This window comes from Carassius carassius, chromosome 45 (assembly GCF_963082965.1).
Source record: "Carassius carassius chromosome 45, fCarCar2.1, whole genome shotgun sequence".
Lineage (NCBI taxonomy): Eukaryota > Metazoa > Chordata > Actinopteri > Cypriniformes > Cyprinidae > Carassius > Carassius carassius.
The window spans coordinates 24,180,793-24,200,652 of NC_081799.1; the positions used below are offsets into that span (position 1 = coordinate 24,180,793).

Genomic DNA, 19,860 nt, shown 5'->3' on the forward strand with positions numbered 1-19,860 from the left:
CCGATGAGAAGGGAGTGGAAACCAGAGAAATGTCTCAATACAAAGAGTGACTGTGTATAACTTACTAAAAATAATTGGGTGGAGAGAAACAAGAGCCACACGATTCTGTGCAGTGTGCGTCTATTAACCAAATGACATCAATAAGTCGAGCCCTTTCACCATCAAAGCGTCTTTGTGATCATAATACTGCTAACAATGAGGTCAAGCTCATCAAAAATGTCTAATTTTAGCCTGATCCAAAAAAATAAAAATATGCAGCCTATTATATTCATGATAGTTACATACATCACTCCAAATCTAAGTGTTTTTTTTTTCAAATACTATAATGAATAAAAAATATGGTTTAATATTTCAGTAGTTTAAATGTATTTAGTAGTATTTATTGTACTTATTAGTATGGAAGCCCAATTCAATCATTTATATAGATATATTGAAAAAATTGCAAGAGGTAAACCCTGAATGTAAAGAAAAATGTGTTCATATCTTGCAATTCTGACTTTTTCCTGAGAACTGCAAGTGTATATCTTGCAATTTTGACCTTTTCTTATATAACTTAATTTTTTTTAATCCATGGTGGGGTAAAAAAAAAAGATTTATGAGAGAGAAAAAAGTTTAAAAAAAAAATATTTTTTCCATGCCAGAAATTGGCTTAAATAAATTAGTTTTTTAATATATATAAAATAAAATTAAAAAAAGATCGCTAACAGAAATGTTTACCAAAAAAAAAAAAAAAAAAACACACCCAGATGCATTACAGCAAATATATAATTTGTCTTTTTTTACATGAAACAAACATGTTTTTTTGTGGGATTCTTCTTTTAGAGTTGCAGAAAGCAATATCCAGTCATTTCCACAAACAAAATAATTCAAAAACTGACATCTTCCAGCTATGAAGACTCTAAAAATATACGAAAATAAAATTGTGCAACAAGAACAGCACTTTGTTTCCATATAAAACAGGTTGAGCTACATTTCTAAGCAGAACTGGTGTCCTCGTGCGAGACATTAGTGAACAAATTCGGGATATATTTGAGCTTCTAACATGAGGAAGCGTGATTATTCAAACTTCCTCATTTCCTGTGCAACACTTCTGCCATCCGTTAAGCATTGAATATACTAAACACGGCTTTCGCTACTTTCCCCTCTTGGATCGTCCCTTGCGGCCGCTCAGTCTGCCGGGGCCGTGGGCCGAGGGCCCGGGCTGTGGGGCGGCGGGGGCCGAAGCAATGTTGATCTGACCCTCTTGGATTTCTTGTCGGGCATCTGCCGGCATGCGGTCGATCTGCTGCTGTGTCTCCAGGTAGAACATGACGTCTCGCAGCTGCTCCTGCAGATCGGCGATCTGGACGTCTTTATTGGCTGCCGTCTCGAGAGCCCGCCTCTCCTCCTCCTGCAGCTGCGCCTGGAGCTGAATCTGATTGGCTCGCAGAGAGCGGTTCATCTCCTGCTCCTCCCGCAGCTCTTGACCGAGCTTCAGCACTTTGTTGTTCAGCTGTGAACATCTGCAGAAAAGAACAGCACAAAAGACTGAATGTTGACATTTTAATAAACATCAACACCTTTCAAAAAAGGAATTTCTAAAATTGGTATTACCAATTACTCTAAAATTGGTATAAAATTAAAGCCTTGTGTTTAAATAAGTTATGTTCCAAATTTGAAGTTGATATGAAAAAAATTTAGGTTCCTGTGAGATTTTATTTAGGGCGTCATACCACGAACAGCCACTGGGAGCCATCAAAACTACTTTGAATTTTTCTTAATGATTTTTTTCTCTAGATTTCTCTGTGAATTTGACTTCTATCTCAAAATAACCACCAAATATGAAATCCTGAGACTCAGACCTTTCCAATGATATGTTTGTTGCCAAGATTATAAAAAGTTTTGATTCTAAAATACATAATAGCCAGTACAAAAAAAAAAATATTTAATTTATTATTTAATATTATTCATATTAAATTGCATTTAAATGTACAAACATTAACTAAGGAAATTATATTTTATTTTACCATGCAGTTTTATGTTATTATCATTCATATATGATTATAGTAAAAAAAAAAAATAATAATTTTCTCTTTTCATTCGAATTTAATTCATTTAGTTTTGCTTTTTTTTGTATTTTTTAATGTCTGTATAATTTGCATTCATTTTAATTCAGGTTATTTTAGCACATCATTTTTTAATGTCTGTATAATTTCTATTAATTTTAATATCTTGGTACATTATTTTAATAAACTAAATAATGAAAATGAGAAATGTTGCCTCGTATACTAGCTGAAATAACTCTCTAACACATCCACCCATTTATTTTTAGTAAGTTATACACAGTCTGTAATGAGTTTGTACTGAGATATTTCTCTGGTTTCCACACCCTTCTCATTTATTACAGATGAGTGGGATTGCTGGAGGATATTAATAATTGTATAATTTTAGTTGGCCTATAGTGAACAGCTAATGCTAAGAGGGTCTCCCAAATGTTTCATTTGATGATGATGAAAAATTCATTTGAAAGATAATGTCTTTTTTACTTCTTTTCAATGGATTGTTTTTCTTTGGTGAGTTCGTTGAGTTTCCGCTCCAAACTGTCACACTTGTCAATCGTCTCCTTGAATTTGGCCTTCATGTTGTTGATCTGAAACCCACACGAACATAAAGAAGCTGGATCACTGATGTTTATATAAGACATAGTGGATTATTATGATCTTAAACGTAATGCTGTTATGGATTTGTTCAAGTAAACTGTGCGGTTCTCACTTCCTCTGCTGTGTCTTTCTCCAGATGAGCTATTTTATTCTCCCAGTAAATGCGCTGAGAATCCAGCTGGCTGGTTAATAAATATGAATACTGTAGAAGATAGATTTGTTAAAGCAGAGATGGCAGAGTATCTAACACAGAGCAAATTTACAAACACACACACACACACACACACACACACACCTCGAGCTGCAGCGCATCGATCTTCTCATCCTGACACGTGTCACCCTCACACTCGTACTGCACCATCTTCCCGTCGTTTTTACTGGCAACAAGTCGATGAACGTAGTTATCTGATCAATATAAAGTCAAAGAGTCAAATTGTTACAAACTATTTTCAATATAAACAAAAAAAATTTTTTTTTTAAAAATTAAAACATTCAATGAGACGTAATGTAAAATTTATGTAAAATTGAATGAAGGTTGGAATGAAGGAGAATGTAAAATTTTAAGAAGGTTGTAATTTAAAAGGTTGCGCATTGCTCTGGCTAATGTTTGCTATATGAAAAGCATTGTTTTCATTTTAGTTTTACTAAACTTAATATAACAAACTAAAATGGAAATAAAACTGAAAAAAGGATATAGTCTAATAAAAAAAAAAAAAAAATACAATAAAAAAAATGCCAAAAGCACACAAGAAATTACTCTTAACTAAAATTTTAATGAAAACCGAAAATCAAAAAATTAAAACTAATTTAAAAACATTAATAAAAACCATATTAATAATACTTAAATAACACTGAATCGGACAAGTGTTTTTTGAAAAGTGTTAAAACATGATTGTGATTCATATATAATAGTGAAATGTTAATATGAATAATCAGCAATAAACACATTTTTTAAATTAAATATCAATAATTATTTTAAAGGACCTATAACACTAGCTTTCTCTATTCTATCAGTTTAATTTTTATCTATTATATAATTTTATTTTATTTTTTTTAACTTGCTTTGTGTGCTGTGTTAATGCTGGGTACACACCAAAAGATTTTTTACATCTTATGAGATTTTCAAAATGTGAAAAAGACACACCACACATGAACAGATTTTCAACCAGAGTCTAGACTGTGAGCACAGAAAATCTTGCAAGACTTCAGAATAAGCATGGCGGACGATATGCAGAAAGAAATTGCAGTGATAGAGTTTGGAATGATTTTATACATGACACGTTGTATAAACATACATGCTTTTGCCACAAATCAACAAGCTAATCCTCCATCTCTGCTGTCCACATCAGTTTCACTTTGTGCTGCACCATGACTGCTTCTGTCTTCCATCATCTCGCTTTATGATTGGATATCAGACATCGTTTCACGTGATAATCTCCAGAGTGTGCGCGTGTTTGTCCTCGGGGTTCCCCCCAAACATCAGGATTTCTGATCGTAAATATTAAACATGGTGAATATTTACGATTCGCGATCGGGGCGGCTCCGACGTTCTTCTGATCAGGTTCGGTCACTCTTAACACACCTCACATCAAGGGAAAATCTGATAAAATAATCTGTAGAACCATCAAGATAACTGGGACATAGCTAGGATTGTCGGAAGGGGGGAAATCAGCCTGATTATCTTTTGGTGTGTACCCAGCATAAGCTAACTGCCAGTTGTTAAATCACTTGCGTATCATTGCTCTTCTGTTGATTCTGATTGCTTCCATTGTCCTCATTTGTAAGTCACTTTGAATAAAAGCATCTGCTAAATCACTAAATGAAAATAATGCAGGGCAGGATTTTATAGTAATATTTTAAATTATTTATCAGAGAAGTAAATATTAAACCGTTATTTTCAAGCACGTGACTGAAAATCACATCAACTGTATTCTACATTATTATTTTCCCAGTCATTATTTTGTTTTTTTTTAGCATCTCTGCATTTCTATGACGTCACTCACCTCCAGCGTAGTCCCAGACCCTGTGATTGGTCAGCTGCATGGCGTACGTGTGCTGCGTTTCCTCAAAGTGCTTGTAGGCATGACGGCTAACATAGCGTCCGCAGCCGATGTGACCGCAGATGAGACAGATCCACAGATTCTGTGACACATAACACACGTCTCAAATATAATGTCATGCAAGTTACTGAATCCATGAAGTGTACAAACTGAAAAATACATCTATGTAGGATATATGTTATACATGATGTGCAAAAACTAATTAATTATATTATAAATAATTATATTGCATATATACACACACTCACCTAAAGGATTATTAGGAACACAATACTGTGTTTGACCCCCTTTCGCCTTCAGAACTGCCTTAATTAAATTACATTTATTCATTTAGCTGATGCTTTTATCCAAAGTGACTTACAATTGCTATATATGTCAGAGGTCGCACGCCTCTGGAGCAACTAGGGGTTAAGTGTCTTGCTCACGGACACATTGGTGTCTCACAGTGGATTCGAACCTGGGTCTCTCACACCAAAGGCATGTGTCTTATCCACTGCGCCAACACCATCTTGCAGTTGATGGAGATTTGTGGGATGCACATCCAGGGAACGAAGCTCCCGTTCCACCACATCCCAAAAATGCTCTATTGGGTTGAGATCTAGTGACTGTGGGGGCCATTTTAGTACAGTGAACTCATTGTCATGTTCAAGAAACCAATTTGAAATGATTCGAGCTTTGTGACATGGTGCATTATCCTGCTGAAAGTAGCCATCAGAGGATGGGTACATGGTGGTCATAAAGGGATGGACATGGTCAGAAACAATGCTCAGGTAGCCTGTGGCATTTAAACGATGCCCAATTGGCACTAAGGGACCTAAAGTGTGCCAAGAAAACATCCCCCACACCATTAGAAGTGAAGTGACATACGGCCAAGTATGGTGACCCATACTCAGAATTTGTGCTCTGCTTTTAACCCATCCAAGGTGCACACACACAGCAGTGAACACACACACACTGTGAACACACACCCGGAGCAGTGGGCAGCCATTTATGCTGCGGCGCCCGGGGAGCAGTTGGGGGTTCAGTGCCTTGCTCAAGGGCACCTAAGTCGTAGTATTTAGGGATGGCCCGATACCGATACTGGCATCGGGTCGATACTGTCCTCATATACTGGTACTCATAAAAATGAGCCGATACCATGCACCGATACCACGTACGTTTTGTGAAACGAAACTGGCCGCCTCTTTGTCTAGGTGAACGCCATAGGAACGTCAAATGTCGGCGGTTTGGACTCATTTCAAGATAAGGGATGATGACAGCAGCAAGGCAGACTGTAAGTTATGTTCAGCTAAGGTGTCGAGAGGAGGAAAAGAAAGTACATCGTTTAATACCAGCAATCTAATTAAACATCTGAAGACGCATCATAGCGCTGAATACACACAGTTTAGTCAAGGTAAACAAGCAACTCAGCAGCCAACATTAACACAGGTTTTACAGAAGCGCGAGAAGATGTCCAGAGATAATCCACGGGCACTAAAAATAACAGAGGGAATTGCATACTTTATTGCACTTGATGACCAGCCATTGTCGGCTGTTGAAAATATAGGATTTCGACATCTTCTTGGCATACTGGAGCCACGATACGAAATTCCGAGACGCCATCACATTACAACTGCTATGCTTCCAAAAGTGTTTCATGACGTGAAAAAGCACGTTAGTGGCCTGTTGCGTGACGTTTCGTCCATCAGTTTTACAACAGATATTTGGTCAAGCAGTGTCTGCCCAATGTCTCTGCTCAGTTTTACTGTACAGTGGATTGATGACAACTTTACCCTTCGCCAAGCCACCTTACAAGCAAAGCCGTATCGGGGTTCGCACACCAGCAAAGCCATAGCAGACGCGTTCGATGGGATGCTTCAGACCTGGTGCATTCCGAAAACCTCTGTCCACGTTGTGCTACGAGACAACGCTAAAAATAAGATTAAGAGCATGAATGATGCTGGACTCCCCAGCCTACCTTGTGCCGCTCACACTCTCCAGCTGGTGGTCCACGAAGGACTTTTGTCACAGAGAAGTTTTGCTGATGCATTGGCTATCGGACGCAAAATCGTTGGCCATTTTAAACATTCTCCTCTAGCCTACTCCTGCCTCGAAGACATTCAGTTAGAGATCGGTCAGCCTGCAAAACGACTACAGCAGGACGTACAGACCCGCTGGAACAGTACATTTTACATGATCCAGTCCCTGATTGAGCAGAAACGGGCTTTAGGAGTTTTTGTGTCCGAACATGAACTCCCTGATAATCTCATGGCTCACCAGTGGGCACTGCTGGAGAAGGTTGTAACTGTTCTGGGTCCGTTTGAGGAGTTAACTCTTCTGAAGCTATGGCAGCAGATGTGATTCCTTCTGTCACTGTATTGCAGCGATTTCTGTCTAGAGAGACCGGTGATGACCATGGCATCAAAACTATGAAAGGGACTTTAGCTGCAGCTGTCAAGAGGCGATTTTCTGATGTTGAAGAACAACCCCTCAACAGCATCGCTACTCAGGGGCGTAGCACCAAAATCTGGGACCTTTATACTCTCAATGTCAGTGGGCCCCCTACACATGCCATTGTACGATGCGGGTTAGCAAAATGAAAATTCAATTTTGAATGAAATTTTCTTTTTTTATTATTTGAATATAAACAAGTATAAATAGTGTTTAAATCTATAATCAAATCAGATTATAGTAATGACTGGTTCTTTCATTCACCACCTGAATTGATGCATTTGGCCTACTTGTGCTCAAATACCTTTAAACCTTAGGCTACATCGGGTTCGTTTGTGTACTAACATTTTGATCCATGATGCAAGTTTTAAATTAAAAACATTTCTTTTTGAAAAGGAGAACACGAGACAACGATACCCTCAGAAACCAATCAAATAAGCTAAGCCTGCCATAATGAAAAAAAAAAGTCAACTATAAAAGGAATAACCTTTCAGTTTTGTAAATTCCCATTAATTCCCTTATATTCCTGTTAACTCCCATGGAACTTTGAAAATTCCCAGAATTTTGCAACCCTATTCATTGGCTTTGATAACATCATGAATTTATTGAGCATTGACTATAGCTTTTAAGCACAGCACTGTTTGTTTCTGAAACTGGTTAATGTTGGCAACCTGAAGTGAGGCCTGGCCCATAATTAACTTACAGCAACAAGCAGCCTGGTTGACAAACTAAGCTAAAGATTTAACATTAGCATACATACATTAGCAGCAGCTGTCTGGAGTTGACTACGTTAACTTTAATTGGATGTAGGTGCATAACAAGCAAACTCAGTTCACCTTTTGGAAAGAAAGCATTCATCAGCTGCTTCCCCTCATTCTGCCTCCTTTTTTTTCCTTCCTGTCTTTCTTTTTTTCGACAGCCCGATTTGGGCTTTTTTTTGCGCAGCATGATCAGACTCCGAGGCTCTAGACCGCTCAAGACTCACTGCGTTACTTGTTTGCCGCCGGCTGCCGTCTGTGGGCGGACTAAACCATTTTTGGGGGGTGGGGGGGGGGGGGGGTGTCTGGCACTGAGTTCATTCTCTCAGTTGGTGTTATCAATATATTTTGAAATGAATAGTGACATCAATTGGAGGGCCCAATTAATTCGAATTAGGCTACAAAAAAATGTACAAAAAAATTAAATAAAAAAATTGATGGGATTTCAAAGGGCCCTCTCCCTAGACGGGGCCCTGGGTAGTCAGGTCCACTTTTCCCCCCACTACCACGCCCATGTCGCTACTCTACTCGACCCCAGGTAGGTGTGTGTGTGTGTGTGTGTGCGTGTTTGTTTCTGTGTCTGTGTGTCTGTGTGTGTGTCTGTCTGTATCTATGTGCGTGTGTGTGTATGTGTGTCTGTCTGTCGTTGTGCGTGTGTGTCTGTATCTGTGTGTGTGTCTGTGTCTGTGTGTGTGTGTCTGTCTGTCGTTGTGCGTGTGTGTCTGTATCTGTGTGTGTGTCTGTGTCTGTGTGCGGGTGTGTGCTAGATAGCGAGTTAAAAGTTGCCAATGTCTTGCTGAAAAGTACATTTTAGTATTTCATTTACATTTAATAAATTATTTGATTAGGCTATGTTATTTTAATAAACACCTATTGTCAGATGCCTCATTTTTTTCTCCCTCTGTTATAGGTATAAAAATCTTTTTTTCTCTAACACCAACACTCCTGCAAATGCCATGGAGATGCTGATGCGTGAGCTGTTGAGGTCGTCTAGAGAAGAGGAGAATCATGACCTGCACGAACCTCCTGCCAGAAAACCACGCAGGGACCAGGCAAGCAGCAGCCTGGACAGTATATTTGATGAAATAGCAGATGAGCAAGCACCAGTCTCTAAACAGAGCAGAGATCAAGTAGGTTCTACTGCACAATTAGAGACATACCTAGGGGAGACCACAATTTCTCGAGAAGACAAACCACTACAATACTGGGCAGTTAACAAAGTGCGGTTCCCTACTCTGGCCAAAATGGCATCCAGATACCTCTCAGCACCATGCAGTAGTGTTGACAGTGAAAGGCTGTTCAGCTCAGTGTCACATATTGTGAATGACAACAGAAACAGAATCACAGCTGATCATGCAGAGATGATTTTGTTCATCAAAAAGAACCTGCCTCTCATTCTCCCAAAAAGTACCTAAGCTAGTTCAGATCACATTGCTGACTGAAATGTTCGTTTAATTGAAACAAGGGAGCTGTCACTGTGCCACATAGTTTAATTGTTGTTTAATTGAAATATGCAGTAGTTTAATTGAGACTTGCAATAGTTACATTGGTTTTGTTTAATTGAAATATGTAAGTGTTTAATTTAGACTACACAACAGTAACATTGAAATTGAGTTAAATTGAAAGCTGGAGACGGTGTCAAATATTTCATTGATATATTGTTGAGTTGACGGTGTTAACTGTACAATACATTTTATTTATATTTTGTCAGTTGTGAAGACAGTGCCAGTATTGAGACTTTTTGTTTACACAGAAATATATATAATTTATTTTTTATTTGAAATTGCCTACATTTATTATTTACTCATTATTTATTTTAGACTTGTTAAAACAAGCGGAGAAAATAAAACCAGTCTTCTAACCTGTGTTCTAAAATAGTCTTCTGTCTTCTTTTCTGGGAGCCTGTAATTACTTTCGCGGTAGAAATATCGGTATCGGTACTCGGTTTTGGCAAGTACACAAATGTAAATACTCGTACTCATATCGGTTTGGAAAAAAATGGTATCGGGCCATCCCTAGTAGTATTGAAGGTGGAGAGAAAACTGTACATGCACTCCCCCCACCTACAATTCCTGCCGGCCCGAGACTCGAACTCACAACCCTTCGATTGCAGTCCCGACTCTCTAACCATTAGGCCACGACTTCCACCACCACCACCAGCCTGCACAGGGGTAACAAGGCATGACGGATCCATGTTCTCATTCTGTTTAAGCCAAATTCTGACTCTACCATCTGAATATCTCAACAGAAATCCAGATTCATCAGACCAGGCAACATTTTTCCAGTCTTCAACTGTCCAATTTTGGTGAGCTCGTGCAAATTGTAGCCTCTTTTTCCCATTTGTAGTGGAGATGAGTGGTACCCGGTGGGGTCTTCTGCTGTTGTAGCCCATCCGCCTCAAGGTTGTGCGTGTTGTGGCTTCAAAAAATGCTTTGCTGCATACCTCGGTTGTAACAAGTGGTTATTTCAGTCGAAGTTGCTCTTCTATCATCTTGAATCAGTCGGCCCATTCTCCTCTGACCTCTAGCATCAACAAGGCATTTTCGCCCACAGGACTGCCGCATACTGGATGTTTTTCCCTTTTCACACCATCCTTTGTAAACCCTAGAAATGGTTGTGCGTGAAAATCCCAGTAACTGAGCAGATTGTGAAATACTCAGACCAGCCGTCTGGCACCAAAAATCATGCCACACTCAAAATTGCTTAAATCACCTTTCTTTCCCATTCTGACATTCAGTTTGGAGTTCAGGAGATTGTCTTGACCAGGACAACACCCCTAAATGCATTGAAGCAACTGCCATGTGATTGGTTGATTAGATAATTGCATTAATGACAAATTGAACAGGTGATCCTTATAATCCTTTAGGTGAGTGTATAACCTGGTTCATGTGCCTGTCTGGCAGCAGATCACTGTGTCCTGTTCTATTTTTCAGATGTGTTTTCTCCAAAGCTTCTTTTTCATTGATTTAATGGATTAGTTGTTTACCTCTTGGACTCCACACTCAAAACACTTGTTCTCCTCCACTGGTTCAGGAGTCTGACAGTATCTGCACACGGGACACCTGTGGAAAAAAAGTGCACGCTGTTAGTGCTCTTAAAGGAATAGTGAACATTTGTTGAATATGTAACTCATCCTCAGGCTATCCAAGATGTAAATGAGTTGGTTTCCTCATCAGATTTGGAGAAATGTAGCATTGCATCACTTGCTCACGAGTGGATGCTCTGTAGTGAATGGGTGCTGTAAGAATTAGAGTCAAAACAGCTGATAAAAAAAATAAATAATGTAATCCACACCACTCCAGAGAAGACAAAAACGTGCGTGTTTGTAGGAAACAAATCCATCATTAAACCATTTTTTATTTAAGTCCTAGTCCACAATCCATAACACTTCCTCTGGTGTAAAAGTCCATCTACTGTTGTCTCTCACATCAAAATCCAGCCACATATTTGTTTAGAGCTATTTTGGACTAAACGGTGCTTGATCTGTGCAGATTTATTTCCTGATTCAGATAAGATGCACTTGAGGAAGTATTATGGATAGAGGACTTATATTTTAGCCTGAAACCATGTTTAAAGTTAAAAACATTTTAATGATGGAGTTGTTTTCTTACAAAGATGCAGTTTTTGTCTTCACAAGACATTAACAGATGGACTGGAGTGGTGTGGATTATTGTGATGTTTTTAAATTCTGGACTCTCATTCTGACGGCACCCATTCACTGCAGAGCACCCATTGCTGAGCAAGTGATGCAATGCTACATTTCTCCAAATATGATACAATTTTTTTTTTTTATTCATCTACATCTTGAATGGCCCTAGGGTTGGGTACATTTTCAGCAACTGTCCATTTTGGAGGAAACTATTCCTTTAAAGACAATGTGATTGTGATGTCAAAAATACAATTTACTTTCTTTATAAATGTCCCATCTTCAGTCTAAAGTTAATATTTATGAGTCACAGTTTCAGTTTGTAGTCTGTTAAAATCACTAGCTCATAGTATTAGCGTTAGTAATAGTGATGCATGCATTAGCAAACTTCACTAATTATATCATTACCTATTTTTCATGCCCGATCAAATCCTGATAAATAAAATAAAGTCCCACCCTACATTAATTTCCCACTGAATATCTGTTTACTCAGAAATATGTCACCAAAAAGCATCACACGTTCCAACAAATAATGTGTGCACTTAAACCTGAAACCTTCTGCACTCCTATTGTGCGCATGAAACATGACACTGTGACATTCATCTCACAGGTCGGGTCAAATATGACAATTAAACAAACACAACAGCAAGAATAGAGAACGATGAAACCTGTATCACGTCAATGAAGAATCAGGACAAAAAGGTTAAAAGTGACGCACGTAAATAACATATGAGAGCAAAATATGAGCACAAACACAGTGTCAAGCTCTGATGCGTCATGAGAGAAGAATGTGACATGAGGGTGTGGATGAAATTTGCCAAGCATGAGCTAAAAAATTAACTAATATAATACACACACATATATACACAGTGTTGGGGGTAACGCATTACACATTACAAGTAATGCGAGTAATATAATCAGATTACTTTTTTCAAGTAACTAGTGAAAGTGAACACACACACACTGTGAACACACACCCGGAGCAGTGGGCAGCCATTTATGCTGCGGCGCCCGGGGAGCAGTTGGGGGTTCGATGTCTTGCTCAAGGGCACCTAAGTCGTGGTATTGAGGGTGTAGAGAGCACTGTACATGCACTCCCCCCACCCACAATTCCTGTCGGCCCGAGACTCGAACTTACAACCTTTCGATTGCGAGTCCGACTCTCTAACCATTAGGCCACGACTTCCCTTAAAGTAACGCATTATTTTAACGCATAACAGTAAAGTGAAGTAACAGTAAAGTAACACATTACTTTTTAATTTACAAGAAAATATCTGTTACTTTTACAAAAAAGTAATACCAGTTACTTTGCTTTCCTATTTATTGACTGAAAAGTTGGAAGTACAGAGGCTGTGTGTGCTGTGTGAACATGATGTAGTTCTAGACTAAATGTGAATGTGTATTTAAGGGCAGTAATGCAATATTGTAATGCATTACTTTTAAAAGTAACTTTCCCCAACACTATCTACATATATATATATATATATATATATATATATATATATATGGAGCAATAGCCAAAATATCAAATAAAAAAACTTTATTTTTGATTAGTAATATGCATTGCTAAGAATTAATTTGGACAACTTTAAAGATGATTTTCCTAATTATTTAGATTTTTTGTTGGGGGTAACGCATTACACATTACAAGTAATGCGAGTAATATAATCAGATTACTTTTTTCAAGTAACTAGTGAAAGTGAACACACACACACACTGTGAACACACACCCGGAGCAGTGGGCAGCCATTTATGCTGCGGCGCCCGGGGAGCAGTTGGGGGTTCCGTGCCTTGCTCGAGGGCACCTAAGTCGTGGTATTGAGGGTGGAGAGAGAACTGTACATGCACTCCCCCCACCCACAATTCCTGCCGGCCCAGGACTAGAACTCACAACCTTTCGATTGCGAGTCCGACTCTCTAACCATTAGGCCACGACTTCCCTTAAAGTAACGCATTATTTTAACGCATAACAGTAAAGTGAAGTAACAGTAAAGTAACACATTACTTTTTAATTTACAAGAAAATATCTGTTACTTTTACAAAAAAGTAATACCAGTTACTTTGCTTTCCTATTTATTGACTGAAAAGTTGGAAGTACAGAGGCTGTGTGTGCTGTGTGAACATGATGTAGTTCTAGACTAAATGTGAATGTGTATTTAAGGGCAGTAATGCAATATTGTAATGCATTACTTTTAAAAGTAACTTTCCCCAACACTATCTACATATATATATATATATATATATATATATATATATATATATGGAGCAATAGCCAAAATATCAAATAAAAAAACTTTATTTTTGATTAGTAATATGCATTGCTAAGAATTAATTTGGACAACTTTAAAGATGATTTTCCTAATTATTTAGATTTTTTGCTCCCTCAGATTCCAGATTTTCAAATAGTTGTATCTCAGCCAAATATTGTGAGATCCTAATAATAAACCATACGTCAATGGAAGGCTTATTTATTTTGTTAAGATGTATTGGGGAAGTCGTGGCCTGGTGGTTAGAGAATCGGACTCCCAATCGAAGGGTTGTGGGTTCGAGTCCCGGGCCGGCAGGTATTGTGGGTGGGGGGAGTGCATGTACAGTTCTCTCTCCACCCTCAATACCACGACTGAGGTGCCCTTGAGCAAGGCACCGAACCCCCAACTGCTCCCCGGGCGCCGCAGCATAAATGGCTGCCCACTGCTCCGGGTGTGTGTTCACAGTGTGTGTGTGTTCACTGCTCTGTGTGTGTGCACTTCGGATGGGTTAAATGCAGAGCACAAATTCTGAGTATGGGTTACCATACTTGGCCGAATGTCACTTCACTTATACATTTAGACCGGTTTTGTGGTCCAGGGTCTCTCACACACACACACACACACACATATATATATATATATATGCAGACACACACCTATAACTTATTGTTTATAATTACATTTAGAACAAATTCTTTAAATATCAAATTATAATATAAGAGTCAATAATAACTATATTACAATCAGGGTAGAGTCAGACTTTCCAGCAGGATTCAAAGTACTATTACTATTTAATATATATTTTCCTAGCCCACACAGCCTTGGATATATCACCACCAAAGTAACATGTATATATATATACTTAATAATCATTTTGAATCTTCAGGCTTTGGTTGTGAACGACAGCACTCACGTTGCATCCTCCCATCTCTGCAGACACTGGCTGTGAAAGCTGTGGTTGCACAGGGTGGTCAGCACGCCGTTGACCGACTCGTCCATGCGCTCCAAACACACGGTGCACTTGGGCAGCTCAGTCAGATCCATCACAGGTAAACTGGCCCCCTGTTTATAATGAAGAGTTTGAGATCACTCACACATTCCAGAACACTGCAGCTATTGTTATGCATGTAAATCAGTGCTGTGTTTAAACAAAAACAGCTAGTCAGCAACAAAACAGGTTAATCCTGGTCACTCAAGCATGCATCGGTCTAAAATAGTGTTACGTAGCCAAGAATTGTATAACTTTGTGTCATTTGTTCAAATCGTAGTAGCTGCTTGCTTCAGTAATGATGATAATATGCTTCATTATTAATTTTAGAACTTATAGTTAATAATTCAATCTAGAGCCGCTAGATTTGCTTTAGTAAACACTACTAACTAATGCTCCAGAGCCTTACCTCTTCAGATTTGATGACTTCTGCTCTCTCCACATACACTAACTGGCAGACAGCATCCTCAATGGAGTTGAACTGACGGCCGTTACATGCGGTGTAGAAGCTGTCAGCATCGGCCTAAAGAAAAGAAAAAAACACAATGACCGTCCATTCATAAAATACTGAACATAAAAAAAACTTTGCTAATTTGCAGGAGTTTATTTTGCAAATCACATGGCAAAATGTGTCTACGGTCAGAATCAGAGGCAAATCAACTTCTTGTGAAGTTTATATGCAGGCAGCACCAGAAAATGCATGAAGGTTTTTTTTCTGGAGAACTGTGTTATAAACCAAATTAGTGTGGATTAGATAGACTGGGGACGTTTTAGATCCTGCCCAATCAGATTTCACTTCATTCATTGTTATTGTTCTTGTTTCTGTACAAATAACTAACCTGACGCCTGAACTTGACCAGCACCATGTACTGGTTGGGCATGGAGTCCCGGATGACCTTCATGTGCTCCATGACGTCATTGAAGGGAGCCACAAACTTCATGAGGTCGTGGCTGGTCATGGTGGTGGGAACGGTGAGGATGCATAGCATCGCGCTGCGCCGCACGTCCTCTGTGAGCGACGTCATCTTACTGTCAACACACAAAACAAGACCAACGGCTCCAATCAACCATGCAACAAAGTGTCTGTTGTTCTAATTCCACAAATTCCATGTTTTTTTGACATAATACACAATAACATTTTGAAAATTCATATAAATAAATCCCAGCAAACCAACTCAGTGACAAATATGATTTGATTATACAAGGTCTATAAGCTTACAAAAACACCCTTACAAATAATCAAAGCCAACTTCATTTCCCAATTACGTAGGAAAATTGACAAAAGAAAACAACAACAAAAGTTAAAAGCCAAGAATGTAACAAATCTAGCAGCTCTGACAGCATTCTAGGGGTTTCAGCAGCTATGCTCTAATGATTCAACCTTGTACCAAGTTCAGGCTGTTTTCATTGAGTCACGGTTCACAAGAGTGGAGATGAATTTGACCCCAATAATTTCAAAGGCTTTTTTGTGAACAAAAAGTGTTTTAGCAATATTTTAAGCAATAGAATTGTAAACTTCCTTAATAATGGACACAATGTCCTGAGCAGAGTGTGTGAGTAGTAACAACTTCCCCAAGTATTTCAGTATGTTTTGAAATATCACAAAAGTTCTGTTCGTAAATTAAATGAAAAGAATAAAATAGTAGCAGAGTAGTAATCTATTGGAACACTAGTGTGCTTTTTTTCAACCACATGCCAAGCTTATTGTATGGCTGTCTGCATTTGAAGGTATCATTGCTGCTTATTGCAGAGCAAATTTTGTTTGTGAAGGATGAAAATAACTGTTTTCGTCAGTTAGCCTATTTTATTAACGGATCACTGCATTTCTTACAGATTTCTACTCATTTGAAATCGGATACAGATGCAAGAGTACTGTATTACATTTGCTTGATTGCATTATTGAGCGAGCGATTGCATGCGAATAGGTGATGTCCCTGTTTAAATCATGCATTATCCAAAAATATTCCGTATATAGAAGGAACAAACAAATTCCTTGAGGAAAACAAGCTAGCTAAATATGTTTAACGTGAATTCTTGATAAATGTGCAGTTTATATGCAGTTTTAAATATTATGGGCTGTAGGTTATGAGTTGCTCTTTGAGTGAGTGAAAACCACAATGCTCTGACTATAAAAAAAATAAATTCTGCTCCTCGCTGCCAAAATCACAGTGCTCTGCTCACACACTCTGGTCCTTCCAAATCACAGACATGCTGACCACATTCCCACTCTACACAGGCTAATCAATAAACAACGTCAAAGAGAACAACAAATGGAAAAATATTTGCATGCTGTGTCAATAAAAAAAAACCATTTGATTCTATTTGGCACAATGGAATATGTTATAAATCAGAATTCTGCAAACTCATTCTAAAAGGAGAACACACAATAACGCGTAAAGAGCATAATCATGCCAATCCTACTGATTATTAAAATGCAAAAAAAGATCACTCTAATTAAATTGGAGAGACCGACAGATGGACGGATAGCTAGACAGGTATAGATAGACAGACAGACAGACAGATAGATAGATATAGACAGACAGATAGATAGATAGATAGATAGATAGATAGATAGATAGATAGATAGATAGATAGCACTGACTTAGTTTTGTAGAGGTGCATGATGCCGTGGACGATCTCCACTGAGGAGTTTCCGCTGAAGAAGGAGATCTGATCTGGCAGCTGTTTTGAGGGAGAGTCTGGAGTCACACTCTCGTCCGTTTGATCGTTAGCTTCTCCGTTTACATCAGCTGTGGACTTCAGATCTTCTTTATTGTCCTCGGCTCCTGATGGAAAAACACAGTCTGTTTACTCATCAGGTGTTAAACGTATGTCAGATGAAAGAGAGTAACAGCAGACCTGCACTGGGCTGGAAGGTCTCGATCACCATGTCGCTCATGACGCGGCTGCCCAGGTGCTGGTGGAGGACGGCCGCTCGCTCCAGCTCTGTTTTACCGGCCAGCGTCGCTCTAGCAGAGACCAGCGCTGTCTCTCTCATCTCGTCCTCTGACATCTCTGAAACTATGGGACACAGGAGACGTGAGCTGTCTTAACATAAAGGCCTCAAAGAGATTCTAGAAGCAAGCTCAGAGCTCAAACACTGTGAATGAAAGAATGCTCGCTGTTAACACCAAACCAGATGCTCACGATATTTAGCATAATCACGTTTCTGTGCTATTCTCTCAGCTCAGGTACGTGATTCAACTGCTACTAATAGAATGAATTATTCCGAAAAATAATAAAATAAGTATATTACTATTTATTGTTTAAAATGTTTTGCTATTTAGTTTATGATTACTATTTCACTGTATTTTTTTTTCGTTATACTATGTTCTAAATACCAGAAAATATTTAATAACATTAGAAATAATATTAATAATAATAATTACTACTACTACTACTACTACCATTTAACTGAATTACTGAATTTTACTTCTAATGAATTGTCTCTATGTTGCGTTTTACTTTTATCAAACTCAGTAAGAAAATAATAATAATAAATAATTATATAATTATATTGTGTATTATTATTATTTATTTTATAGTAAAATCAAGTAATGGATATGCAGGTATGATTACCCTTAATAATACTATGGTATTTTCATATAAACCATGTCACTGTATGTCACTTTAGGAAACATAACATTTGCATCGTAGTTTAGAATACCATTGTACCTTATGGCTTGTCCAAAAATGTATGATGTTTTTGGACATGCCACAAGGAACCATAGTATGGTAATGATGATAATAACAAGGTATATGATTCTGTCCATCATCATGTACCGTGGTAAACAAAGTCAATGTCAGTTATGTAACAGTAAACGAGTGAAACTCACCGGCGCAGTAGTGAAAGCCGCGCGGGGAATCAGACTGATCAGCGAGCTCGAGTCTGATCACAACCAGAGACACACTCATGTGTTCAGAGGATCGAGCCCTGACAAACTCCTGCAGACACAACACCTGCTCACGGGCTCTCATCAGAGATATATGCCATATACGCTGAACAGAATCACGCTAACCATGAGAGAAAACCCGTGAAAACAACAAGGACGCTTGAGAACGAAAAACAAATGACTGCGCTACTTCCGGGAACGAGGATAATTTCAAAATAAAAGCCCTAATTCACACTTTATAATAAGAGCCTTTCATGGCCACTGTTTGTGAATAATATAATGGTAGTATTGTTTAATATGCGTCATATACACCATGGTATTTTTATTATTCTAATTAATATAGTTGTGATATTAATTATATTTTCAGAATGATATATTTATTGCCAAGTACATTATTACACACTCAAATAATTAGTCTTGAAGTGATAGATAGATAGATAGATAGATAGATAGATAGATAGATAGATAGATAGATAGATAGATAGATAGATAGATAGATAGATAAACAGACACAGTACACAGTAGTACATGCAAATATTGAAAATAAATATTTTACTCAAGTTAAGTATTATTCAAATAAACAAATAATTCTTCATTATATAAAAGCAACATATGTTCCAAGCGTTGTAAATATGTTTTGTTTTACTTGCAGTGGAAAAACCACAACATGCTCACTGATGAGTGTGAATGTAAATTCTCATCAAATCATCGCTCCATCTAGTCTATGATGGTGCGAGCTGTAAAAGTGTTGCTATGTTTGCACATGAGCCACTGTCAGACCACTGAACTTTTTCTCTGTAACACAGACTCCACCCTGTGAACTCCCAACAGTGACAGCAGCTCACATTATCCTCCAACGTGAGCTAGTCACCTGGGCTGGTTTATGCATTACAAATCCTCATCAAAAGAGTGATTCAGATAGATTCTAAATAAACATTCTACTGCTTGCGTCAGCAAACCAAGATTAAATATTCGACTAGTTCTGCTTGTTTAATGGGTTTTCTTTATAGAATAAAACAAAAGCTGTGTATGATGACCATTTTCCATAATACTTCAGTCATTCAAATAAATTTCCCAGTTTGTCGTCTGAATCAAATGACGTACAACAAAGTGCAAACAGCCTATTTTTATGCACAAAGGTGCATCACGTCTGTTTTTTGCATTGTACATGATGGGGGAGGTGTGGCTTGGACAGAT

General features: G+C 38.2%; 2 protein-coding genes across 2 annotated transcripts; one reads left to right on the top strand and one right to left on the bottom strand.

Moving 5' to 3' along the window:
* Positions 1–747: 747 nt before the first annotated feature.
* Positions 748–18,854, bottom strand: LOC132127791 (BRCA1-associated protein-like). Its single transcript, XM_059539895.1, has 12 exons — positions 18,607–18,854; positions 17,630–17,791; positions 17,373–17,556; positions 15,610–15,799; positions 15,180–15,293; positions 14,696–14,844; positions 10,874–10,949; positions 4,643–4,781; positions 2,935–3,044; positions 2,752–2,841; positions 2,526–2,629; positions 748–1,502 (listed from the first exon to the last, which is right to left on the bottom strand). The coding sequence occupies exons 1-12, from the start codon at positions 18,746–18,748 to the stop codon at positions 1,133–1,135; spliced, it is 1,830 nt and encodes a 609-aa protein (XP_059395878.1). The 5' UTR covers positions 18,749–18,854; the 3' UTR covers positions 748–1,132.
* On the top strand, positions 8,410–9,418 carry LOC132127535 (zinc finger BED domain-containing protein 4-like). Its single transcript, XM_059539441.1, has 2 exons — positions 8,410–8,425; positions 8,798–9,418. Exon 2 carries the CDS (start codon positions 8,844–8,846, stop codon positions 9,300–9,302), a length of 459 nt encoding a protein of 152 aa, XP_059395424.1. The 5' UTR covers positions 8,410–8,425; positions 8,798–8,843; the 3' UTR covers positions 9,303–9,418.
* Positions 18,855–19,860: the final 1,006 nt, after the last annotated feature.

Coding starts and splice junctions, on each gene's coding strand:
- LOC132127535 (XM_059539441.1), top strand. CDS start 8,844: ATGGAGATGCTGATGCGTGAGCTGTTGAGGTCGTCTAGAGAAGAGGAG.
- LOC132127791 (XM_059539895.1), bottom strand. CDS start 18,748: ATGAGAGCCCGTGAGCAGGTGTTGTGTCTGCAGGAGTTTGTCAGGGCT. Junction 17,792..18,606: donor CGGCTTTCACTACTGCGCCG/GTGAGTTTCACT, acceptor TGTGTCCCATAG/TTTCAGAGATGTCAGAGGAC. Junction 14,845..15,179: donor AAGTCATCAAATCTGAAGAG/GTAAGGCTCTGG, acceptor CATTATAAACAG/GGGGCCAGTTTACCTGTGAT.